This window comes from Coffea arabica, chromosome 9c (assembly GCF_036785885.1).
Source record: "Coffea arabica cultivar ET-39 chromosome 9c, Coffea Arabica ET-39 HiFi, whole genome shotgun sequence".
NCBI lineage: Eukaryota > Viridiplantae > Streptophyta > Magnoliopsida > Gentianales > Rubiaceae > Coffea > Coffea arabica.
Genome location: NC_092326.1, coordinates 41684977 through 41711652, shown reverse-complemented (window position 1 = coordinate 41711652; position 26676 = coordinate 41684977). Strand labels below are relative to the sequence as shown.

General features: G+C 37.3%; 4 protein-coding genes across 4 annotated transcripts; 2 read left to right on the top strand and 2 right to left on the bottom strand.

Moving 5' to 3' along the window:
- Nucleotides 1-2712: 2712 nt before the first annotated feature.
- LOC113709629 (polyadenylate-binding protein RBP45-like) lies at nt 2713-7428 on the bottom strand. Its single transcript, XM_027232422.2, has 7 exons — nt 6958-7428; nt 5632-6100; nt 3947-4002; nt 3740-3870; nt 3563-3659; nt 3293-3469; nt 2713-3028 (listed from the first exon to the last, which is right to left on the bottom strand). Exons 1-7 carry the CDS (start codon nt 7291-7293, stop codon nt 3026-3028), a joined length of 1269 nt encoding a protein of 422 aa, XP_027088223.1. The 5' UTR covers nt 7294-7428; the 3' UTR covers nt 2713-3025.
- Nucleotides 7429-9099: 1671 nt separating this feature from the next.
- LOC113707822 (uncharacterized) lies at nt 9100-11394 on the top strand. The gene has a single exon (XM_027230146.2). The coding sequence runs from the start codon at nt 9246-9248 to the stop codon at nt 11136-11138; it is 1893 nt and encodes a 630-aa protein (XP_027085947.2). The 5' UTR covers nt 9100-9245; the 3' UTR covers nt 11139-11394.
- A 454-nt stretch (nt 11395-11848) lies between these two features.
- LOC113707940 (15.4 kDa class V heat shock protein-like) lies at nt 11849-13154 on the top strand. The gene is made up of 2 exons (XM_027230349.2): nt 11849-12446; nt 12621-13154. The coding sequence occupies exons 1-2, from the start codon at nt 12305-12307 to the stop codon at nt 12890-12892; spliced, it is 414 nt and encodes a 137-aa protein (XP_027086150.1). The 5' UTR covers nt 11849-12304; the 3' UTR covers nt 12893-13154.
- An 85-nt stretch (nt 13155-13239) lies between these two features.
- Nucleotides 13240-25399, bottom strand: LOC113707818 (uncharacterized). The gene is made up of 20 exons (XM_027230141.2): nt 24473-25399; nt 23490-23958; nt 23275-23360; nt 23019-23132; nt 22710-22898; nt 22346-22411; nt 22072-22122; nt 21393-21515; nt 21172-21288; nt 19850-19957; nt 19612-19747; nt 18387-18524; nt 17508-17684; nt 16813-17411; nt 15923-16100; nt 15622-15836; nt 14496-14685; nt 13965-14190; nt 13725-13880; nt 13240-13651 (listed from the first exon to the last, which is right to left on the bottom strand). The coding sequence occupies exons 1-20, from the start codon at nt 25211-25213 to the stop codon at nt 13549-13551; spliced, it is 4182 nt and encodes a 1393-aa protein (XP_027085942.1). The 5' UTR covers nt 25214-25399; the 3' UTR covers nt 13240-13548.
- Between the last annotated feature and the right edge of the window lie 1277 nt (nt 25400-26676).

Below are 26676 nucleotides of genomic sequence, written 5' to 3'. Positions count from 1 at the left end.
AACAATGCATCATATGTTTTTATCTACAAAGCTACGAGCTTAATTAAGAACCTGCTTTAAAATTCTTCTACTATTTCAAATGTGCCTGATTAAGTTTGCTCGCTCCAAGAATCACGTACCAAAGAAAAGAAAAAAAAAAAAAAAGTTTACTCCAAGAACCTGTCAAATGAATAACACTTTCGTCCCCTCACCCATTTCCGAAAGTTGTAGATGATCAACCCTAAAAACAATTGAAGGGCTCAATGGAATCCCACATTTACAAATATCTATCTATAAGTGACCACATTTTAATGGTTTAAAGTTTTTATGTTAGAACCCTCCCTCTGATCTGTCTCTACACCGTTGAGTGAGTGAGCCGTTTGGGCAGCTCATCAACTCTTGGCTCTTTGGGATCTGGAGGCAGAGATATAAAAGGATTTAAGGGCATGGCTAGTAGGCTAATTTCCTTTAACTTAGGACCCTGCACTGAAATGAGGAACCTGTCTAGATGCAGTGAAGATCCATTTCTTTTCTTTCCCATCTCAAAAATGAGGAACCTGTTTCGACGTGATATCAAGTGCCTTCCTGTCTTGATTTATGTGCTTGGCTTAGAATATACTAGTAATATGAAAGAGGACCGTTCGCATCTCACTTAGTGGTACTGGTGAAATGACCAATAATTGTTCATCACAAATGATTTGAAGGCACAGATTACAGGCTGTCAAAGTCACTTAGTGCCTGTTTGATAACATAAAAAAGTGCTGAAACTGAATTCATTCAGACATTCAGATGTTATGGGTGTTTGATAAATAAAAATTCACCTGCTGAACTTATTAAGTGGTGCTGAATTTGTATGTATTTTTTTCAGTACAAGAATCGTAGCTGAATGCTTAATTTGATAAGAATCAAGAGATTTACTTCAACTACTTTATCTTATTTACCAAATATATCCCTGTTTGTTAATTATATTCAAAATCCTTATCTAATTAAACAACCTAATATTCCCTATTCAAAATCCTTATCTAATTAAACAAAACAACCTGATATTCTCTATTCATACCCTTTTCTCACACAAAGAAACATTGTCATTGAATGCATTGCTCTTCACAATCATTGTCATTTTCATACCTAACAATTTTAAGTTAATTAAATTATAGGTTCTATTTCCTTTTTGAATTAAAAGATAGAAGGGCAAAATTGTACAATTTAGCTTATTAAGCATTAAGTTATGAATATTTATCAAACAGTATAAATAGATTCAGCATTAAGATTCAGACATTCATATATCTCTTTTCAGTGCTTAAAATTCAGCAAATTAATTATTTCAGTATTCAGAATTCAGAATTCAGATTCAATGTTATCAAACGGAGCCTTAGTACTGAAACTTGAGGATTAAGCAGTTACAGGCCATGTTGAAGATGTGCCAACGATATATATATATATATATATTTTTTTTTTGAGAGAAAAAGTCTGATTATAAAAGTTCTAATTACGCCTATTTATAAGACATGAAAGTCCTATCCTAAAAGGGAACCGAAATATGCTTCTTAACCCTAAACGAACAAAGTTATGTATTTGACTGGGATTATGTCTAGCGCCGGACATAAGAGACCTGACATTATTATTGTTTGTCCATTATTCCTAAATATCAAATACATTCCATGCCAGTAATACTAATAAAACTCTAAGAAATCTAATAAAAATACTACTAAAACTATTACGAGTACCCAATTTTAACAATACAAAACGATGGACTGAAGAACCAGCAGGGATTCCTTGCCCTGTATCGATGTGGTTCTTGTATGGTTTTACTGAAAAAGACTGCAATTTGTAATGGATATGTACTAGCATTTTTGCAGACCAAGAATATGTACTTGTATTCTCTTTTCAAAACTGTCTGAAGTGGGTCATCTTCGGCAGTAGAGAGAGGTTCTTCACACAATTGGATGGTGATCTCCTCTCCGTGTATGTATGAAAACGGGACCCTTTTGGATTTTCAGTAATGGGTTGCTGTGAAAAGCTTGAAATTCCATTAGCACGAGGTGAAGCCATCATACAGCTTTGTATCTGATGCTAAAGTGCAGATGACGGTCCTGTACTTCAGGAAGATAGAAACCTCGTATTAAGAACATGAAAAATTGGAAAATTTCTGTGTCCGGACTCTCTGTCTATGGTACTGGAAGCAATTTTGTCTGCTATATCCTTTCCCCGAGTAGCAAGTCCAATTGGACATGAGACCATAGAGGCTGTTCAATAGATGCTTATCGAAGCATGTTGCATGCATCCTTCCAAAAAAAAAAAACAATAACAATCCCACATTGTTTTTCTGTTTCCTTTTTCTTTAAAAGATATTTTTGTCAAATATTTGCTTCCATACCGGGGATCCTCCTCGTACATTAACAGACAATTGTCACAGTATAACATAATGTATTCCCACTTTTTTCAAAGCAAACTTTCAATCTTTTACTTCATCACTCCGCGATTATCAACTTTTGTTTGAAATCGTGACCTTCATATTCTTGGTTGAGGGAGTACAAGAAAAGCCTTGGTATAAGTCAAATGGAACAGAGATTTTCACTCGAAAGGGCTCGATCGAGACTTTGCTTGAACAAGACTCGACCTACTTTGGTTTTATCCAGGTTTGATATATAGTAGTATTTGCCAGTTCAGGGTTCACCGGGGTAATCAATTTCAGAACAGGACAGCAAAATCTATACGGCAATCAAGAGCACATAACTCAAACCAGGCACGGGTCGAAAATAGAGTTAAAAGTTGAACAATAAACCAATCCAAACGTATAAACACATGCATGCAGCTTGCACTACAGAGAGCCAAATTGTTAGACCAATTTATAAACCGGAAATGGGGAAAAAAAAATGGAGTACACAGCCAAAGGATGCCTCTGGCAGAACACGACTCATATTTAGCCCAGTCTATGATATCCAGCTACACTACACTGCATAACTCCCACAACTGCGCAGCCTCTCTTGTCAAGAAATGGTCCAAATTACCAAGAAGATTTCCATCACCATCTCTTACCAGCAAATCACTGCAAAATATTTGGCACCGGTCATTTCCTACACCAGATCAAACCAAGAGCCCCCAAAAAAGAAAACGAAAAAAGAAGAAGCGAGAAACGTATCCCTAAGGCAACTACCACCCGTCTCGGGGCAGGGAGGGATAAAGGTCCCGGGTAAACAGATGCTTCCTTTATGAAAATAGTTGTAGTTTTCTGATGTAAATAAGGGTAAAAGAAAAAGTTCTGATTCATAGTTCTCATTCTATCTTTTTGAAAAATTAGCAGAAAGAAAACCTGAGGTTGCTGCATCATCTGCGGCTGCTGTTGTGTCTGTGGCGGGTAATTCCCATACCCAGGGTACCCTCCGTAGTACATGTTTGGGTCCTGGGCTGCTGGAGCATACCCATAGGTTTCATATCCAGAAGCATAGCCGTAGTAGCCACTATTCCATTGGCTTGCATCCACTTGAGGCTGAATAGTTAAACAGAATATACATGTTGTATTTCAGCATCACAGAACATTGGAATAAAACATGGTAAAAGCAGCTCATTAAACATGAAGAACCTGTTTGTTTGAAGGACTACGGCCCCATGAAAGTCGAATGTTTTGGCCACCCAGTTGGGTTCCATTCAACAAACGCAGAGCTTCCTCAGCACAGCTTCTGTTGCAATGAATGCAAAGAACATTTAGAACATTGTTTACCGCATCTCTTCTCCATTGGAAATATTTCAAATCATTTACCTATCAGCGAATTGAACAAAACCACATCTCTTTCCTACTGGTATCTTCACATGAAGTAACTGCCCATAGTTCCCAAAAACCTGCCTCAGATGTTCGTCTGTGACGTTGGAGTCCAAGTTCCCAACAAACAACTGCAATTATAATTACTCAATGGTGAGCAAATACTTCTCAGAAAAGCAGATATATCATATCACACAATATACTAACTGTTGTATTAGATGGATCATCCTCATTCGGAGTTCCTTGAGTACCCTGATATGAAGCTGCAAAATTAAAAGCAAATATGAGGGTAACAGGGAAAATAACAAATTCACTTGCCGCCCAGAATATACACGATGACCTGTTTACAACATCAAACTAGACAAAAAAAATTGGCAAACAACAAACTGACAAGTAGAAGACCTCTGACAAACAAGCTCCAAGATAATCATATCAGAAGAATGAAGAACACAGATTTGCACATCAAATGACCAGACATCTAGGACACTCATTAATGGGCAATATAAAAAGTACGTGAGATGAAAATGAAATTGCAAATATTATTTGCTCCAGTGCAATGATAGTAATGTAACACGAAGATTAAAGAAAGGGCAAATAGAAAACGGAAAAGAATAATCCAGCTAAGATCTTTTTGGTTTTCTTTTCTAGAATGGAAAAATAGACTGCATAAAACTTCCACGTCCAGTGTAAAATAACATCATGATGAATAGGTTCTTCCGCCAACAAGTCCAAATATGCAAAACCAAATTGATTCTTAAGAGCTACATAGATCAACAGCAGTGAGGAAGTCTAACTTATAAACAATAACAAAGAAGAGGTTACATACACACAGAAACACTCAACATTTAACTAAATTATCTTCCATTCAGACTTGATAATAAGACACAATTTCAGGATAGTTCACTTTTCCCCCATTGCAAAGAGAAGTTCATATGGAAGCAAAGCTTATTGCAAGAAAGGGAAAGGTCAAGTGGATAAAAGCAAATTGAACATAAATGGATTGACCGAACCACTCCATCCATCTACTCCTCAAAAAGCTATTAACAAGAACAAGACCACGTCAAAAACTGAAAGCATACCGACTAGGCAAAGTTTCAAGACCTGACCCAGAGATTTCTGTGATAGCTCAATGAAGCGCTCTGATGGTGACACAGGTAAATAAAACTAATGGATGGGTAATAGGAGTAAACTAAACAAAACCAAATTGAACTGCAGTAAGGAATTTGTAGAGGGAGATTAATACTTGGCTTTCATAAATAAGAAAATGACAGTACTAAAATATGAAAAGTGGCTGGAAATTAAAGGAAAGTAACTTGGCTGAATGGTAAGTAAGCAAACTGAATTGAAGAAGAGAAAATCGAAAAATTGTAGTAAAGTAACTCCAAGAGGAACCGAAATAAAGACAAAATTAACGACATCAATATAAAACTGACCTACGCCAGACCACGCACTAAAAGGGTTATCATTCGGCTGAAATTAGCTCCAGGCCCCTAAATGATAGAGCCTCCTGACACCCTGCTTTGAGACAACCGGAGTTTTATAAGATTTTGCAAGTTCCAATTTTACATCCGAATATGTTTAAAGTACGCGAAGGAAATGAGGTTTTAAACTGGCGATTATCTTCAAGAATTCAAGCGCTAAGTGAAAGAAAGGAATCTCAACAGCAGACTTAATCAAGTGAGATCAAAAGAAAGCAACATCTCCAAGTAACTAAAATCCAGCCCCAGTCAACAAAAAACTCAATAAGCAAAGCCAATCATACAGAATGAGACCTGCAAAATTCCTCCAAGTATAAAGCAGTATCAAACCATAAATCTCAAATCAACATCCATTCACTAATTGTTCTGGCAATAATGTAGCCATCAGAATTACACGATGAAAGTTAAACATACCTTTTGTCTGGCCACCCATAGTTTTCTTGTTAGCAGCTGGACCAATTCTCATGGGCCTTGTTGAACAAAACTTTCCATTCATCTCAGTCATAGCATGCAATTGTTCACTTTCATCTCCAAACCTTACAAATCCATAACCCTTTGTACGCCCAGTAATCCTATCAGTTACAACTTTTGCACCCTTGACTGAACTATAGTGGGCCCTGAATGTCTCTTGAAGCATATAATCAGTAACGTCAGCTGCCAAGTCCCCAACGAAAATTGTGTAATCAGGAGAATCATCTGAACGCTTTTCGCCAGCACCCATAGATGCCCAGTTCAATCTAAAGTGTTGCTCGACATTTGGCATCAAGGTTCCATTATATGCCTGTAGGTTCCGCTCCGCACCAGCATGACTCACAAACTCAATGAATCCGTAACCCTCTGACTGACCCGTTTGCTTGTTGCGAATAACTTTAGCTGACAAAACCTGAGTATCAAACAGCAATTATTAAAGGCACATTCCCACGAAAGGAAATAAACATGGCAGGAATAGCAGCTAGATGCAAGAATCAAAAACAAAGAACAAATCCAACACTGTAGCAAAGCTTCTAAGTTTTTCAAAAGTATCTGTAACTCAGCGAGAATGTCACTTTTCACTAGCAAAACAAGACCGAGTAGATAATATGCATCAAAAGAAGCACTTCAAACAATGGTCCTCAGCAAAAACGCACAAGGAAAAAACAAAAGCACCAACTTTTCATGCAAAAAGTAGATTAATTCAAAAAAATAATAAATATTTTCATTTTTCAGCTTGAAACCTTAAAAAAAACGACATCATCAATTCCACATTGCACCTAAGCTTCGTAAATCATATTCACATTATACAACCCTACCAACAACGAAAATTCCACCCAAGATCATTATTCACAAAAAAAAAAACTCCTATCTCCATGGCACGTCACCGCATGAAAAGGAAACCCAATTCCCTTTACAAGCTAACCACATTATGTAACATGTATAAACACATCCAGAATCATCCTTACAACTCAGACTGAAGGCCCTCCTTGTTAACCCCCTTCAAACATATAAATAAACAAACTAAAGTACAAATATATTCTGGATGCCCAATTTTAAAGATAACCATTTGCTTTTCAAGTGAAAATTTCAGATACACCCATAGATAGCTCAATCCAAAATATACCCTTTCCATTTATAGCCAAAAACAAATCTTCTAAATTTCCCTATGAAACCCTATTCATTAATGGCGATGAAAGAAGATATAAGAAAGTAAATCATAAATTTTATGTCAAAAGAAAAAAAAAAGAAAACTTTATATACACACACCTCGCCGGTTTGGGAGAAGCAACTGAGAAGGTACTGCTCGTCCATCCAATACTGCAGATCTCCGATCCAGAGGCTGCGGATCCCGTCGGAAGCATTGGGATCGGCACCAACCGCGGCAACAGAGGCGGCATACTGCTGCGGTGGCTGCTGCTGCTGAGGCGGAGGCTGCTGATAATAATAAGCAGGCAGCTGCTGCTGCTGTGGCGGCGGGACCTGATACTGCGGCTGCGGAGGTTGCTGCTGCGGGGCCATCCACTGCTGCGGAGGTGGTGGTTGTTGTTGGTATTGTTGCTGTTGCTGTGGTGGCGGAACCATAGTGGTGGCCGGTTGCATCATGGTTAATTTCTAGGAAAGGAAGAAAAAAGCCCTAGATTTGAGATGGATTTGGTAAAAAGGAAGAGGAGAAGCGATTAGGGCCAAAAAGGGGAGGAAACCCTACCTGTAGCGGGGGAATATAATGTACCTGGGAAGGGTAGGGGGGAGGACTTGTGGTGTAAAATAAATAAGCCAGGAGGATGAGAGGGGAAAGATATTTTGGACGCGTGGATTTGGATCCATCCGATGAATGGCCAGATGATTTCTACTCGGATTAGGAGACTGAATGCCCACGCTCCGCCCTGTTTTGGGTCGGTATCTCTACGGTAAGAATTTTTTAGAGGTTTTTGTTAAAAAAATAAATTATAGTAATTTGATGGATGTAGAAAACAAATTATAAAATGTGTTCACAGAAAATATGAAATTTTTTGCTTGAAAAATTGCAACCCATAAGATTTATTTGCATGGACAAAGATAGAGAAAAATAAAATCATTTTTTTAAAATTTGTTTTCCCTCTTATCCTTCAAGTTTTGATCTGGCAGTGGCGGACAATCTTATTACTGGAGGTATATGTCCGTTTGGATACTATAATTCGAAAAGAAATTCAAATATTAATCTGCTTGTATTATAAAAATAATTTTGAACTATTTTTTCATTTCATATACATTATATCACAAAATAATTCATTCGAAATGGTAGCGTGTTTGAATTGGAGATTATTTGGAAAAATCTTTTGGATTAATAGCTTAACACTTTGAATGATGTCACACGTGTATAGCAATTTGCATAATATGATATGTGTCAAATAAAAATAGTTAAAATGATTTGAAAAAAATAATTGAAACACATTTTCATGATACAAAAAAAAAATTGGCAAAAAGTTATAAGACTAGCTATCGGGACACACTCAATGCAAGTGCAACTTGTCCAAAAAATATTTTTAATTTAAAGAATCATAAAAATAGTGCAAGTGAATATAACTATTTTGTGTAACATGCAATAAAAAAGTGTATTATACAAAAATATGAACAATTTTTTTTTTATCAAAGGACAAATTCTATATATAGATTCATGTGTCAGCTGACAGTAGAAAAAAGAGTTAATGGATTATAGAGATAAATAAGAATAAATTTGAAAATATATAAAGTTAACACCAAGTTAATTACTTACATAGGCTTTATTGTTGTAATATCTAAAAAATGCCTTTTACAGTTATTCTTTCTGTGCAACCAGCTATCCGGTCTGAGTAACTGCTTATTCCTTGGCCACCTGATTTGTAGAGATTGGACACGTGTTACCCAAAACTCCCATTAAGAGAAAAATAGAAAACCCCGGCGTATAAAAACTGGACTAAAAAAAATTGTAGACTGCCCAAAAACTGGGCCAAAAAAGGGCCCAAAACTGCAAGAGACCCAAAACTAGAGCCCATTTGAGATTTTCAAATTTGATCCAAAATATTGAAACTCCACACTCCATGTTGACTGCCTAGATGTTCTTTGAACCACTTCAGACTTTCTTCAGCTTTGAATAGTTCAGTTCACTTCAGGCAGCAAAATGGAAATGCAGAGCAGAGGCATAGAGCTGGTACGAACGCGAACTCATGGTCTTTATCAACAACTATTTATTCAGCAGTACATACTATTTACAAATTGAATTGCGCATACACGAGATTAGCTTTTGATCTATGCTTTTATCAGTGGCTTAATTCAAGAAATCGTGTGATCCCTCATTCAGAAATGCTTCAATAGCTTTCATTATAGTTGAAGTGAGTAAAGATCACTTCTTTCTTGTATGTAATTTGTGGGTTGGCTGTTTCAAGGCAAAATATCATTGAAAGGGGTAGTCTTGAACCAGTTGGAAATTCTGATAGAACTGATATGCCCGAGTTAAATTGCTAGACTTGGAGGTCTAAATTGTTTGTGGGTTTTCAAGAAATTTGGTCGATCTGTTCTGCGGGTGTGGGGAAGTTACTATGGATGTGCATTTGAAGAATTTGTTTACTAGATATCAAGAACAATTTGGGTGTGGCCCAGGACTTGGTCCTGGATCAGGAACTTGTTTGTTGAAGGTGGATGGCATTACTCCACCTTTTATTAAGTCTCTGCACAGAACCGCCGCTGCTTTGTACAGGACTGATCCATGGAAGTGGTTGCGCCCGGAGCATTTGTTTGGTATAAAGGTGGGGAAGGATTCAGACTGGTCTAGCAGAAAACAGCCATTTCCTTGTGTTCAGTTTATTGGTGGGAATGGTGGGGATATAGGGATTTACATGTTCAGGGCTCATGATGATGCAAAAAAAATGACTGCTTCTAGGGAGACTATTCGAGTTCCAAACACCGAGCTTTTGAGGGTGACTTATGAGCTGGAGTCAATCATGTTCCCTTCAAATAAGAGAATGATAAAGTCATTAGCTTTGGAGGTCTCGGGTACTGATCGATTTCCAGTTATTGACGTTGTTCGCTGCACATCATCTGTTGAACTTCAGTTCAGAAATCCTACTCTTGAAGAGCTTAAGTTTGCGTATGCTGTTTTAAGAGCCATTCCTTTAGTGCTTCCTCTCCTTAGGCAATATTATGATGCAGGACCAAAGTGGTCTCGAATGATGTACTTTGAATCATTTATTGAAACAGTTGATGTCCAATGGCCCCTGGAAATGGCAAGAGGGAATGATCTTGTTGCTGTTACGGTTTCACACCCTCCTGGCCACAGGTATGAGGAACAGAATAGCTCAACGGCCAGCTCAACTCCTACCAAGCTCTCAGAACCATCTAAGGAGGAGACTTTAGTTGATATGGACTCAGTGGGCAGCTTCAGACTGTGCATGATGTGTGAGAAAGAGATTAGTGGTGAGCAATCAATTTGTTGTGGCCGCTGTGGTGCAATAGTCTATTGTAGTTCTCTCTGCCAGCATCAAGACTGGAATGTTGCACATAAGGATACATGCGCTCTGTACAAGGCCATGATGGAAAGAGAAGAAGAGCTGGCCATGACAATTTTTATGTTCAATTGTTCGGCGGAACAACCATGTAAATGGCTTGAATCGTTGGGTGTACACCAGAAAGGCATGTGGAAAAGAAAGTGTAATTGCTTTTCCCGCTGGTTCTATGGCTTACTTCCTGTTGAAGGTGACCTTCGTGATTCATGGGGTGACCTGGACGACGATCAATATCCTCATGATTCACCCATTGATGATTATACAAGGGACGGTTTGTCAAGCATAATCCTCCTTTCTGGTTGGTCCGAGTATTACAACCTTCGGTCTTTGCCCTTTTCAAGCCCTGTTGCTGACATTCTCTCTCACCCATTGACAGTATACTACGCATTAACTGCTCTTAGTATCAGTTCCAAAAACCTTTTACTGAAAGGCAAAGAGGTGATTGTTCACTACATTGGACCTAAAGGGGAGTTGGATTGGATGCCAGCGTTTGCGGAGATCGGTCATCTGCTCAATGGTCTGGGCAGTATACAGATGTTTATGATTGGCCCTGAAGTACCAACAAATTTATCTGGGACAACATCTGGAGTAAGCAGCAGAGTCAGGATCAATTTTGTAAGAGGTATTTATCAAGAGGAAGTTGCTTACCTTCCTAGTCCGCAAGTTATCTTGGCTTTAAATTGTGAGTTGGAGACCAATGCAAGTTGGGTTGGAGCACTTGACTTGATAAATTTGAGGGAACATCCTGCCTTCTTCTCTTGTCAGTCTGAGATTTCAAGCTCAAGTGCCAAACAAGTTCTTCGTGGTGCAGGCTTGCATATTAGCTATCCTATGACACCAAATCCTTTCAGGTCTCCAGTTAGGAATTATGGGCCTTCTAGCAATTTTCCATCCTATAGCAATGGTTTTCTGCTAGGAGTAAATACCTGATCCACAATTTATCAGAGAGTACTAACCTGGAATTATGGTTTTGCTGTCATGCCGCAACTCAATAAATTCTTGTGGAAGAGAAACCCTGATGTGTAATCTAATCACGTTTAGGACATGTACTGATTTGTTATAATTTTTCTATTTTTGGCTGTTTTTGCTTGGCTGCAGCTGGGGTATTTAATCAACGTTGCAGCCAATTATTCATCTCAGCAAGATCTTGCCCTTTGTGTAGTTAATATGTTGTTGAAGCTCGAAACACCAGTAGTTCTTGGAGCTGAGTGCTTCTAATAATGTCCTTATCGTGGTCATGCCGAAAGTACTTTTAGATTTCACTTTTACCCATCATCATCATCATCATCACTCAGCTTTCACTGGCTAAAATTTTCAAGATATGTACTGTACCTTTAAATAATTCAATACCCTGCAAACAGGCAGACACAAAGAACAGATATTCTTTCTTTACAAAACAAACATTAAAAACCAAAAAGAAATCTTTTTTTCACAAACATCAAAACTCATCAAAATATATAATTCCGAGTAATTTTGGAAATTCTGGTGCAGCTAATTTCACCAAGCTACAATAGTAGTATGCTTAGCAGTTAGCAGCACATCATTTAGATTGTTGACAGCTTGTAGTCGTCTTTTTTGACCAACCCAGTCTTGCACACATGAGAACTCCTTTTCGGCTAACAAGTAATCAAATCATAAACATTAATCTCAACGATTTTATGGTTGCACACTTGGTCAAGTAGCCATTACAGAATGCAAGCACCAATGCAGCAGAGCACCATAAACTGTATCGGAGCATCATCTGATATTTCTTGGCTGACGATTTTTTGGTCCCACGAACATAAACCACTTGCCTATCTTTTTCACTGGATCTTATAGAGGGGGATGGAGACGCCCCTTAGAAACCTTTATCAGTTGTCTAGTCATAGCTAGTGCAGAATCCCGCAATCGGTTAGTACACCTCACATGGCCTTTCCAATTTCAGAGCCAATCATTTTCTACTTCCACCTTTAAAGTTTAAAGCTCGCCATCCCTTTTGCCTATAAATGGCTAAGGCAAACCCCATTTCCAACCCCTGAATTAACCAACATCATCCGAAGTCATCAGAGATACCAACCTTTCTAATTTTCTCTCATCCCTTTTCAAAGAAAACGATTATGGAGTACTCAACATTTTATCCTTCAACCTGGAATTCTAACTTAACAGAGTCTCTTCTCTATCCCTATCACTTTATCCCTGAAAATTATGTCCACTGGACTGAAACTCCAGAGTCTCACATTTACTCAGCTGATCTTCCAGGTAACGATCTAGAGATACTTTACTACTACTAAAACATCTCAGACTCTTTGGCCTAGAACCTTTGTTCTAGTTTTCTTTAGTTATTGCAGAAAAAGTTTTTCTTTTTTTTTTTTTTTTTGTTTGGTGGTAACTGATTTTCATTTTCTTGAATGGATGATGATATATGAGATACAGGGGTAAAGAAAGAGCAGATAAGAGTGGAAGTTGAAGACTCCAGATACCTGATTATAAGAACTGAGGCTGCTACCGGTGAATCAACTGAGCCAGCCAAGAATTTCATTAGGAAATTCCGGCTGCCAGAAATGGTTGACATCAGCGGAATATCAGCTGGCTATGAGAATGGTGTCTTGACAGTTGAAGTACCAAAATCTTTTGTGAGGAGGGGATTCTTTATTGAACCAGCTGATATGCCTGAAAGAATGCATGTTCTTGCAAGGGCAGCTTAAATTTGGATGCATGATTAGCTTCCCAGTTATTAGGTTGAGGGATGCTTAGATTGATTTGAAGATTGTGGTCCATGAATTTTTATGCAGACCAATTTTATGAAATCTATTAGAGCATAAATGGGGTCTTATGTTTTAGCACAGAGTCCATATTATTTGGTTCATGAAACCTGGAAAAGGTTCTGTAATGTTTATATTGGTTACTCAAGCACATACTCGGGTGCTTTGCTATGCTTATTTCAATAAAGATTCATCTTTTCCACCATTTGCAATCTCAATCTTGTGCAGATTTTGGACAACTTAAAAGGCCAAAAAAAAAAAAAAAAAAGATGAAAAACAACTCTAAGGTCTCAAACTTGGAAGATTTCATGACTTAGTATTGTAATGTAACATAAGCTTCATCTTTTTGCCAATTTCTACTACTAATATGCTACTTACCTCTGTTACAATCACATCTTTAGTAATAGCAAACGCTTTAAAATGTTGCAAACAATTTTGAATACACCATATTGTCCTCGGTAAAATCACACACACATATGCATTACATACATGGCAGTTCCCATGGCATGCCACAATGAATCAACTGTCACCAAACCATTTCACAAGAGCAAGACATAAGTATGTACACATGTATGACAAAAACATGCTCTGCCAGACGATCATTGACGAAAGGTCTTTCCATTTCTGATCAATGCAATGAGCTCAACGGCTTCTCTTAATCTTCTATCAATCTGTTCTCTGGATACCAAGTCCCGGTTGCTCCTGTATGTATGCAAAGATCATTAACAATGCTATTGTATAACAAAGAAAGAGCATTATTTCTCCAGCAACTTACCTCTTCTCGTTTCCAGCCTTCTTTGCAAGGTCTTCCACAAGGTTGTGTAATCGTTTCAAAAGAGCTGGTTGCTTGTCCACAGCCTCTACTCCTTTTCTGGTTACACATATCTTCTTAAGTAGGTCAGACGCAATAAAGTACCCCTCCTCTTTGTTACTGAAAAAGACATTGTAAAAAGAGAAAGTTGAAAAATATGATGAATATGCACATAGCCAGAACCACGATCAGAATAGTACAAACCGTATAAACTCCCATAAAATTGTCTTGACACATCCATCATTCTCGATAAGCACTTCTGTCAAGTGAGGGTAGCGAGCCAGGTTTCTAAGAGTAGACAGTGCATGCTTCAGAACTTCTTGATCTGGTATGCTCCTGCTGACAGAGCCAATTAGCTTCAGCAAAGTACCGATAGCTCCTGCAGCAACAAGTTCTTCACAACATCTCTGTGAATGTTCTGTAGCCATATCTGCAAAATACAAAATTGATCTCAATTCTAAAAGGTTCAATCTTCATTTCACATCGCTACCTATTGTCAAACAAATGCGAACCAGCAAAGCCTTAAAAACCAATAAGACACACTTCGATAAAAATAAATTCACCATAGCAGATATGATTTCTGACCATAAATGATTCAATGAGTCACTAAAAGCAACAACTCAGGAGAATGCTTATCATCATTAACAAAGTAGATTCTAAGAGTTAGTGAGTAAAAAGCCAAATCTACAAATTAGTGAGTAAAAAGCCAAATATGCTTTGATGTTGAATGTTTACCAAGCGTTGCACATGTATGGAGAATGCCGCTAATACTTCTCTTACTCAGGAGCTCAGAAAGAGCTGCAACAAGTCTGTTTATTAGGCGCATGCTATCATCTATATTGGCAGCAGATTTCTGCACTCTCAAACGTAAATCTAGTAGCTGCCCTCTGGAAGCTTTTCTTGCAAGGTAACCTTTCCAGCATGACTGTTAAAACAGAACAATCAAGAAAATCTTAGGATGCTGTTAATAAATCTTATTTTGAAAACCTTAGTTAATATGATTAAGTAGTTTGTAGCGCGCCAACAATCTCAAATTCCAAAGCCAAAGTGAAGCTTTGATAGAAATGCCAATGTGTGACAAGGGAAGAAACGCATTGCATGAGCATTCAAAACATAGGGAATGTGTTTGAGCATTCAAAACATAGGGAATGTGTTTGGGGGATAATCAACTTATATTCTTCTTTTGATCCCAATACACGATTGACAAGAAACATCATCTAAAATGGGGAAATTAAATGTTTGCATACGGCATATCCTTAGTGGAAGATGCACACAAACTTCTAATAATTTTAGTAGTTAGGGGATTCAACTAATTTTATTGCTCTCATGAAGCTGGCCATTTAATCCAGATTCTGGTGGAGGAAATAAAAGCATCCTGCGTCTTTGTTCACTTTGTGTGCTTCTATTACAATAGCCTACAACGTCAACTGTCATTTCAGCTAATATTTTCACAAATCTTATGCGGTAAAATATCTGGGCCCTAGAACTGCTCAGAATGGATCTTCTGTTTGGATGTTAAAAGCTGCAGATGGTGAAATATTTGAAGATATCATACAGTCCAAAAAGGCTTAGTCCGATGTTTAAAATGAAATTTTAAACAAAGCTACTCAAAGAGAGTAAGTGATGCAGCTAAGGGAAATGAGTGACATTGAACTTCATTTGGGTAGGCAATGAATCAATAGCAACACTGCACATATGATGTAGATGGTTTTGCCAAGTAAAGCAAAGTAAGGGAAAACATGCTTGCTCTATATGTAATGAACAATCAGTAGGAAAACTCTAATGAATAATTTTGCAATCCAATGTCGATTACAGGTGATCTTAAAGGAGCATGCCAATGCACACGATGAATATGACTCACTTGGATGACAACAATTCGTTGCCTGTCTCTTGCGAGTCTTTGACGGGCAATCCACGCCCGAGAATAGGACTGGATAATAATTGCAGACTCAGTTCTCAGCTTCTTGAATAAAACATCCTTCCACCACCTCTGTAACTTCAGAACTGATAGTGTAATTATTTTCAGTTCAAAGTTTCTGATGCCATTGTTTGAGACCTTCCGGCAAAAAGAAGCACCTATACCACAATGTTGATCCAACTGCAGTTCTTAAAGAAACTTTGAATTTGAAAGAGATTTTTCAATCATATCAAAAGAGAAATACCAAGAATCCTTTTCCTTGTCACGTGTCCCCTGACAAACCGTTGGATATCTACAGCAGCAACTCTGGTACAGAAGTATGCCTTCTGTTGTTTCATACACCGAAAGGCATTTTGAATCTTTATAGTAGCCTCTTTCTCGAATAACAGCTCCTTCCTCGTTAACCACCCGCGGAAATGGCTCTGAAGTCATATAAATCATTGCTTTATAAAAGGTGAAGAGTTGATCTATGGTCAGAATTTTGACCTTTACCCAAGATGCATCAATTATTCTGTAAGGCCTAGATCATTGCTCTAGATATTTCTCAAAACATCTCCCATTGACTTTTCATTGAGAAATAAAATATAATTTGTATACGTAAGAGTACTTGAGTACTTGCTACACATTCTAGAAAATTCAGGCAAAATTTCTCCCATAATGATGATAAATACTCAAATGCCTAAAATCACAATAATCATGTATTCTTACAAGTTATTCAGGCGCAATTTAGACAGTTTTATTATGTTCTTGCACTTAAAATACCCTTTCTAGACTAGCAAAGAAGAAATTTTCATGAAAAAGTGATTGTTTTCTGTAAGCAACGATTCAGGTTTCTCAGTTTGATTGAAAAAATGGTAAAAAGAAGTAAATAAGATGTTGAATTCTCTACAGCTGCCTTTTTTTTTTGGTAGCTATAATTAATTTACCCAAACAATAGTTGCCAATAACCAACAACTTCTGAAACTAGTGTCAAACAGTTTTGTAGCAAATCAAACCAGTAATTAGTACAAAGGGATGACAACATATAGTTAATTGTAGTGTATATTGGACCTATTGGTTAGGTAACTAAAGTGTAAACAAAAAGGAGATCACTATACATCAACAAACTCCAGAAACATAAGAAGGATGACTTACTTGGATTATCAAGGCATGAGATCTCAGCGTATATGCTCTTCTTCGTGCAATCCATCCTTGAACATGAGACTGGATAGTTGTTGCTGCCCTACACTTCTTTCTGTAGTGCTGGAGTTCCCTCGAACATCTCAAGCATTGGAAAATGCTTTGAACTTTTAGTACGGCGCTTTTTTGCTCTAAAAAATGTTTTCTCATCATCAACCTACGAAAGCAGCTTTGGATTTTAATTGCAGCCAAGTGCTGCTTTCTGAGAGAATTGCCAACAATGAAATTTCTCCAAGCTTTTTGGATGGTAAATGCAGCATGTGTATGAAGATTGTACAATTCCTTTTCTTGGAAATGGGTGAGAGCTTCGTCTTGAATACTACTACGCTTGCAGAAATACACAGATCTAGCTTTCCATCCACGAAAACATTTCTGGATAACAATGGCCGCATTTGACAAATTGTGACACAGCATATTTTGGGCACGGCTTCTTGAAATCCGGGCTCGTATAGCATGCTGGATGACTACAATTGATCTCTTCAACTGGACAAAGCTATGCCGGTCAACCATAAAGGTCATGTACATATCACAATTGCTAGAACTCATCCTCGTAGCTGTATAATGTGGTTAAACGTATCAATGAAAACTAAAACCAACAAAAGGAAACACACAATATAAGAAAAATGAAATTGCTCAAGAAGAGTGCATACAAAGGAATGATTTATGACGGTTTAGTTCACCAAATTGCTTGATTAGCAATCTTGATTTTATGCTCAGCCAAGCACGTATAGCAGTTTGCAACAGGCAGGCTGCTTTTTTAATTTTCATATATCTGCGAAATTGCACTGATCGCCTGAAATGAGACTGTATTATTTTTGCTGCATTTTCTGGAACAATCACAAAAAAAAGTATCAACATTACATTCCTAATAAACTAGTTTCCAGGACAAACAACATTCTGCCATGTTCATATTCCTCATTTTTCAGCACAGAGGGAAAAAGATTGACTGAATTTATAAAGAACAAACTCTTCTCAAACTATTAGATTTTGGCACCTTTATTTACATTTTACAGAATCCACCCAACTTGAGTGCCAAAGTATTAGATTGGCGAAGTAGACTTGCACAAGTAAAGGTGGACACACCAAAGAATTAGAAAATGAAAAATAAAATAAAAAGTTGAAAACTTGGGCAGTTTAGACATTCGAGAATTTGCAGCTCCCAAAAGAGAGGTGTGATCAATCTCTCTACACCCAGATACAGGAAAATAAAATTCTAAACAACTCATTATTAGAAAAAAAAAAAAAAAGTGCATTACTTCACCATTCATTTTGTTTAGCAACTACTGACTTTTACATCATATAGAATACTGCAGACAGGGTGTATTGCTCCACTGGTGCATTCGACTGTCTTCAAAGTTATGCAGCTCAATTTGAAAAGGGAAATTTTTTGATATAATCCTCAGAACCAGACTACACACTTTAAATCATTTCCAGCAAGAAGAGAGGTACAGAAAATGAAAACAAATAAATAAATTCCAGGAATAGGTACTGCATAAATAAATATTTAAAAAAAAAAAGGTTATCATCACCTCTTCTGATAATGCTATCCCTTCTGCTAGTCAAGTACCACAGTGGACTTATGGTAGCTGTCTTTAAATTGCATTTGTTGTTCCTCTGAGCCATTTCTTGCCACCAAGCCATTATGGCCTTGAAATTCCTCGAAGCATCTGCATAAAAGAGATGTGAAACATGAGAATTTAGAAAACCAAGCCAATGATTGATAATGATGCTATGCACAATAACAAGATGATAGTAGATATAGAACAACATGGAAAATTATGCCGCCACTATCCCATAAAAAATTCATGTTTCTTAGTTATACAATTTGTCTACATAAAGGCTATGAGATAAGTAGGTCGGCCATGAATTAATGAAAGAAAGGTAGTACAAACGTTGCTATTCTGACTTGATTAATGTAGCATTGTAAAACAAATGATGAGGCATCTGCTTTTCCAACATGGAGACTGATATAAGTAATCTGACAGAGGAAGTAACACAAAAGAGGAAGCCTAAATGCAAAACGTATTGCAAGATTAGGCTAGTTTGAATGCATCTGCAGCATCATTGGCAGGAAAAAAATTTCATAATGCATTTCAATGACACATAGACAGGTTCAAGACTGGTAAGAGTGGCTTCTCTTGGTGTAGTCGAGTGTTGAAAGTCTACTATATAATGATCATATCAAGTCTGGATAAAATAACACTCCAAATCACCATTCAATGTCAAAATAGTAATGGAGAACCAGTCTTCTAGAATAATTCATTCATCATCTTGTCTTTTCTCTGTTTTAATACTGAGTTTGTTTGGATAAGAGTTTATTTGAGATAATTACTGTAGCACTTTTTGTGATGTGATGTATGTGAGATAAAAAGGTGATTGAAAAGATAAAAAGGTGGTTGAAATTTGTGAAGTCAATTATTTTATCTGAAATCAAGTGAATCCAAACAAACCCACTATTAACTGCATCTATGCATAAAGGCCTATTTAGTATCATGAAACACAGAAAGGAGAATGGCAATCAAATCTTTCAGATCTCCATAAGAAGCAAATTAATAATCAAGTTGCAAAACAAAGTTAATTATTCAGGGAAAACTAGTAACACATGTCAGAGTAATGTAAATTCAGTCTTGTTGATGCCACTGCATATGTATGAAGCAAAATTAAGCCAGAGCGTATTACCTACTTAAGTGGACTACAGGCATACAAGAAATATGGGCACGTAAAAACTATACAAGTATATAGACTTTAAGAGACCTTCACCATGGCTGAACAGACTCTCTTTTGCATTTGAAACAGCTGGAGAATGCAGAAACCAATACTTTGTACTTGAGCATTTCCTTTCTGGAGTTTGACAGTAAAAACCCAGCAACTTATGAAAATTTAGCTGATCCTGGTCAAAAGACGGGAATGACAAATCTCAAATCTGTGAGAAAAACAATCTCAAAGTTTAGATAGCATTGAACATCATGTTTCAAAAGAATAAAAAAGGTACCTTGTTTCTTTTCACAAGCAGTTGAAATGACAGAAACACCAACAGAATAACTACACTACGATCGTTACATGCACCATTATGTTCAAGTATGTCGCTGACTTGCAAAACCTGAGAGAGTGAAATTTGAATGTCATTGGTGCAAGCATTCAGCATGCTTCTTTAATATGACCATTCTTTTATGCACCAGGAGTGACTTTTCAATTGACTGGGCCTTTCGCATGTGCAAAATGATTGGTACACAATCTTTAAGTGATTAAGTGACATTAATTAGCCCACTTATGCAGGTTGAATAACACTGACTATGCACAACAGATATGCTCCCTATAAATATGTGTGTGTGTGTGTGTGTATATATGTATGTATGTACGTATGTATCTGTGTATGCATGCATGTATGTATGTTTGTACGTAAAACAAAGGTTAACCTGCCAAACATATTATTCATAAACTACAAGCAAATCTATTTGTATTATATCAGGAAAACCATGACTATTGCAATCAAACTTCCCATTTTCCAAAGCATCTAAAGAATAATTTAGAAGTTTCATCAATGATTCTCCTACCTTTTTATTTATCACAATTTAAATTCCTTCAGAATATGAAAACAGAATATACATGAGGGCCAGGACAGGAAAATTGAACATCCAAGTTCTTGATGATAATGTTATACTTCATTTGGAAAGCAACATGTGAATAAAGTAGCCTTACATTCTTTAACAATTACTGTATGATGAAACTAGTAATCAGCTCTAGTATTAGAATATTGAAGTCTTCAAACTATTTTAAATGATTCATAAATGATGGAATAGGAAATATATTTTTCCTGGGAAAGAGGGATATTGGAAAGTAGACGGATGGAAGAACCATCAGGTAAAGTGTGAGTATCTTAAAAACACGAGACAAATCTCTAAAAGACCCTTTCCATTTTGTTTTCTGAATGACATGAATTTTTTTTTGGACTTTGTCATATGGGGGCTGACTATTTTGAAAATAAGCTCACTTAGGGGGTCTCACAAACATTCATCTTTATGTCAATTACAAATTCGAGAACTTCAAGGACAAAAGTCCGCTACAAATAGGGCAAAATAAAAGTATATTTGCGGATTTACCCATGGAAGGTTTCTTATTGGTGACACCAACCTCTATTACTACATGAAACTGTGCACTGTATTTATGCACAAAATGTCTAAAAGAGTTCCTTCCAATAAATCAATTTGCTGCTTTGGCATACTTAGGCAGACAATGAATCAAAAACTTCTTTTGGAAGTTGGTGAATACGATAGAATTGATTCAGTTACTGGCAATTATCTGAAGTACTTTTACCTCAGGAAAATTGCCCAATAGTGATGTCAATTTCTGAGACAATATGAAGTTGTGCACTGCATCTGTGTATTCATTTGCCGACACTAGAGAGACTGTTTCATTTGTTCTACCCAGATCCTGTCACCATATGTTTCAGCATGTTGAAGCAGCAGCACCAACAAAAACAACAAAGGAGAGAAGGTAATGTTTGAAAACTGTAAACTAAGTGTAAGGATGAAAACCTTAGAGGAAAAGGCAGAATGGTGTTGTTTGCGGAAATAATAATCCAACAAGCACCACATGGCTCTTCCGTCAACCAGTGAAGAGAAATTTTCAACCTTCAAATCATAGCTATCACCTATTGCCTGGAAGAATAAGAAAAAAATTTTCAATTATTAAAATAGGCAAGTCCATAGGCTCAGAAAATGTTCTCCTACCTAAATGCATTTCAAATTTGACATGATAACAGCACAAACACGTACAAAAGCCAGACAAGATCACTTGCTCATTTTCCGAAAGCATTGCTGTAAAGTTTGACTCTGGTAAGGTAGATTTCAACAAAAACAGGTTACACTGAAGAGATACTGGTGCAAACTTAACACCAACAAAAGGCAATAACTCAGATCTGAGCAGGCAATCTCAGCATCAGCAGCATACAAACTCTAAAGTTTATTGCTGAAAGAACAATCAGAATTAGTTTATGCAATCTCAAAGAGCAGGTATCAGACACTTAAACAATATAGTACTGTATAGCAAAGCATGAGGTGCTCTATATGATTTCTTCTGTGAAACAAATCAATGACAATCACCTGCTCAAATATTGTTTAAGCATCTTGGTAAAAAATTTCAACAACTCATTAGAGCGGCATCCGTTGTCCTAAGGAAATTACAACAGTTCATTTATTTAGATAGCAACAATACCTGGATCCAGTTAAGCAGCATGTCCAATGTAGAGCAAGTGTTTGAATGTTCCTGAAGGCGTAAAAAGTGTCATTGATTAGTGCAATGGGTAAAAAAGCATATAGGAAATTTTAAGTATATATTTAATACTATATAACAAACTTAATACAAGACTCAATCCCTATTTGATATTGGACAGTTTCCTCAACACTAAACTACCTTCCATAAAAAGCTAGTAAATTAATTTATTCTGTGCCTAACAGAGTTGAGAACAATTATCCAGATTGAAGCATACCGTAACAACTCCTCTTATTTTGGATATCTCCATGGCTAAAACCTTTTTGTTGATTAGAAGGGGCAACTGCAGATTCAGATACAAATTAATGCAAATAGAAGCTAACAAAGTTAATCAAAAGTATACCTAATCTTAAAGAGAGTGTCATTATTGCTCTAATGGAAAAGAAACAACGAAACAGAATTCATATATTAAAGTAGGTTACAGATAATACATAACATCCGTTTATCTGGAGAAGAAAATATTGTACAGAAAAGTCAACCAAATGGACAACACACTGACAAATTTAATGGTAGGAGGGCTAGAAAACTGGACGTTCCTTGACGTAGACTATTTGACCTCATATAAAAGGTGAAAAACAGACCTGCAAGTGAACAAACATGTTCCACAGCAAAGAAAGTACAAGCTCCTTTTCTCTGTTAACAATATCTGCATCGGTAATCAACATTCCGTCTTCATCAGAAAGAGGCACTCCAGCTTGTTTCAAGTATTGGAGAGCAATGCCACAGTTGGATAGACTCTTTTTGTGAGTATCTGATGGGACTACTAATTTCTGTCCATAGAAAAGAAAATGTCAAAACGGATTGTCAAAATTCTCAATAGCCAAAAAAAAAATAGAGAGTGAAAAAGTAAGATTAGAAGAAAAATTAATATCAATCAGTATTAGTCTAACCAATAGAATGGAAGAATCGTGTTGCAATAGCTGAATGGCTCGGCAAAGCCGGATACCATCTTGAAGATCTTCAAATAAATCCTTCACTCTAAAGCTATACTCAATCAAAGAACTCTGCATCACAATAAACATTGTTTCAGCAAAATGCTTAGATAATGTGCACGGAATATGCTTAGTTGCTTTTAAATTGAGCTAATCTAAGTACTGAGTTAATGCAACCTAAATACTGAGTTAATGCAAAGTTCAAGCTGCTTACCTGTTGGTAAGTCACTTTATACCCTACAATCATTAGATGTGCAAGAAGATTACCTTCTCCAAGCATCACATCCGTTGATAAAAAATCTAAGTTTGTCCAAGAGAAATCAAAGTCAATCCAAATGTGAGTTTAAAGAACCCCAAGGAACTTTGGTGGGGTTTTTTTGGTTGTTTGGGGGGGGGGGGGGGGGGGAGGGGAGGGACAAGGGAGATTACCAGTAATCAGTTGACGGCTTGACTTAATATTGGATTTCAATGAGAACAATAGGGGAGAACCCCCATCCAATCCATCTATGCCATATTTAGTGGGTAGGCTGCTATGAGATTTGGCTCTGTCAAGTATGAGCACAAGCAACAAAAATCGCTTCAAAATAACATTTCCGAGCTTCTCGAAGTAACCCGGCCTATATAGGCCATCAACCATTTTGTTATAAGCAAAGGTCTTAGCAAGCTCAGCATGTGACAGGAACTGCTTCTCAATTACCAACCTCAAGAACGCCATTTCTTCCTCAGAATTAACCTCTGCATTTGGCAAAAGCGAGTCACCTCCTAAAATAATGTGTAGTCCTATTCGCAGCCATACTGGGTTGTAACTCATAAGGATTCCCATGGATCTCTCTTTCATCCCAAAATCTGTCACTATCGGGCAGTTGGCCCTTATCTTCAATCGCCCCTCATCAATATTCTGAAAGATAATGAGCAATAAAGCAAAAAGGTAAAGAAGTTTAACATCACTGAGTAAAAAGGCAGCAGCTTTAAATAGCCTAACCCCATAACTTAAAACTCTAATATTCAAAAGCTTGCTGTCCCGAAAGAAGAAGTATTCATGATTCATTAAGCAACGTTGTAGGAAAACTCGAAATTGAAAAGTAAGCAAATTTAGAAGGAGAATGACACGTATGATTGCAACTGAATAGTTAAAAAACCAAACAAACATAGACATCAGCAAAACTTAACCTACACAATTAGAATGCCAAATGCTCGCACCGACTTCAGAAATTACTAAATTCAGAACACTCCACAAGCATTGCTTTCTTAAACACTGGTTAAAAAAATGATGGCATTAGTTACTGAAATGAAACTTGCAAGATATAAAACAATTATACATTAGCTTCCCTAGAAACATTAACAACTTTGCCAGCCAAAGAAAAAAAATCAATAATTCCAAAAAGAAATGCAAAATAAGTGCAAGTTTAGACCTTTGCTACTTGAGTCATCATATCAAATATCTCATTACAGCTTTCCAAGCTCAAGTAAGCCCTCATTCTCTCCTTTAAGTCATTAAAACTGCAAACCTCCCTCAACGAACCCTGCAGTGCCGAAAACGTCAAATCTGGACACCCAGAGACCCTCTCTCCATTCCCCGAACCTTCTCTCCACGTTAGATCTCTTTGCCTCTTCGGCCCACGCCAAGGCCCGTCAATGCCAACCTTAACCCCATTGCCCGGCCCGGTCTCTCTTTTCCCCTTGGTCAAACCCTCCTTCTTCTCTGCCACCCCAGAATCCCCACCAATGGGGTCAAATTCCCCAGTAAACGTCGACACGTCGCATCCACAAGATTTTGGGTTCTCAAAGAGAAAGTTCAACCAAACCGAAAGCGATTTTGCCAGTGATTTCAAAGACTTCTCTTTACTAATCTCATTTCTCCTGGCTGACTTGGATTGCTCGAGTTCAAAAGCTTTCAATCTACGGGCAACCTTTAACTTGGCCGTGGTAACCGATGTCTTCCTCCGAGACGAAGAGGAAACAGGGGTAGCAGCTTTCTGGACCGTGAAAAATTTAGGATTGGATTCAGGATACGGAGAAAAAGGGACATTAGGAGTTTTGGAGACATTTTTAGGGGTCCTGTAATTTGAAATGTCTTTGAGGAGTGAAGAAGAAGAGGATGGTAAAGGCGAAGGGCATGAAGTCGATTGTTGTTTATGATTTCTAGATTCCATTTTCTTTTTTTTAATCTAATTTTTGGGTAGATTTCTGCGTGGTTATGTTGAGTCTGTAATGGGTTTTCAGAAATTTCTGAGAAATTTACGAAGTATGGAAGAATGAGAAGCAAGAATCTATGGATGGATAGGTAGAAGGCGAAGAAGATGAATTGCATCTGCAGGAGGAGGGTTTTTTGACCGTTTCGGTTTTTGAATTTGAATCTGAAGAATGGCGCTTCTTCTTTTGACGGGACCGCTGTAATTAGTAAAAGGGTGCGGAGTGATCACCTCGCTTTTCTACTTTTCGCGAGTTGTGGCCCGTTTGGGCTTATGGCCCGAGCCTCTTTTTTTTTTTTTTTGTTACCGCTCATCTTTTGGCCAATAAAAAATAGGGTGTCAATAAAAACTAGTAGATTTTCAAATGGGTGTGGCAAAATTTCACTGCTGGATATTCAATTAATCATTCTCAACCCCATTATTAAATGATGATACTCCAAGATTTCAAAATCGTTTTTACAAATATTTTGGTGTTAGTTGTCACAATTCATCAGAATTAGGCTTTTTTTTTTGGCACCTTTATTATCAAAATACCTCCAAATACATTAAACATTTTCAGGTGCCTGCACTTCTTCAAGCACTCAAAATTCAGTTGCATTAGGCTTCACCTCATCATGGAATATTCTTTGCTGTGTATCTCATTAGGCCTGTCAACGGGTCGAGTCTAGACCCGGATCCGGACCGGATCCGTGAAATTATTATGGGTATGGGTAGGGATTTAATTCCGTTTCCCGGATCCGGATCCGTTTTGTCAAACAAAAAAACGGGTCGGATACGGAATATAGTATTCCGGCCCGTATTAGACCCGGATCCGGATATAAATGAATTAATAATTTAAAAAATATATATTTATCAATATAATTTGATTAGGGTGATGTATTTTAATAAAGTTAATTTGATTTCTTTTCTTATTTGATTTTTTCTTTGCATTAGTTAGAAATTAGTTTACAAGTATATTTTTTTCTCATTTTTATTAGAAATTATAAAATTTGGTAAATTTGTTCGGGTAGACCCGGATTCGGATCCGGAACGTAGAATAAAAGACCCGTCGGGTAAACGGGGTCGGATCCGGATCCGGCATAGTAATTCGGGTCCGAGTCCGGAATAATGAATTCCGACCCGAACCCGACCCGTTGACAGCCCTATATCTCATTGTGCTGCTCCTCCTCCTCCTTCTTTGCCTTTTCCAGACAAGAAAGATCTTCAAAAAGGCTCCCACCAGGTTCAATCATCAATGGGATTGCTGACTATTGGAGGGCATAGCCTTGGCTAGGACCGCAAACAAATTGAATCGAGTTGAGTCTTGGGCTAATCGAATCGAGTCTCGACTAAATTTTACCGAACTCGAGCTCGACAAGCCGGCAATTTTAAAGCTTGAGCTCGAGCTCGAAAAAAAATAAAAAAAATAATTATTTTATATTTTA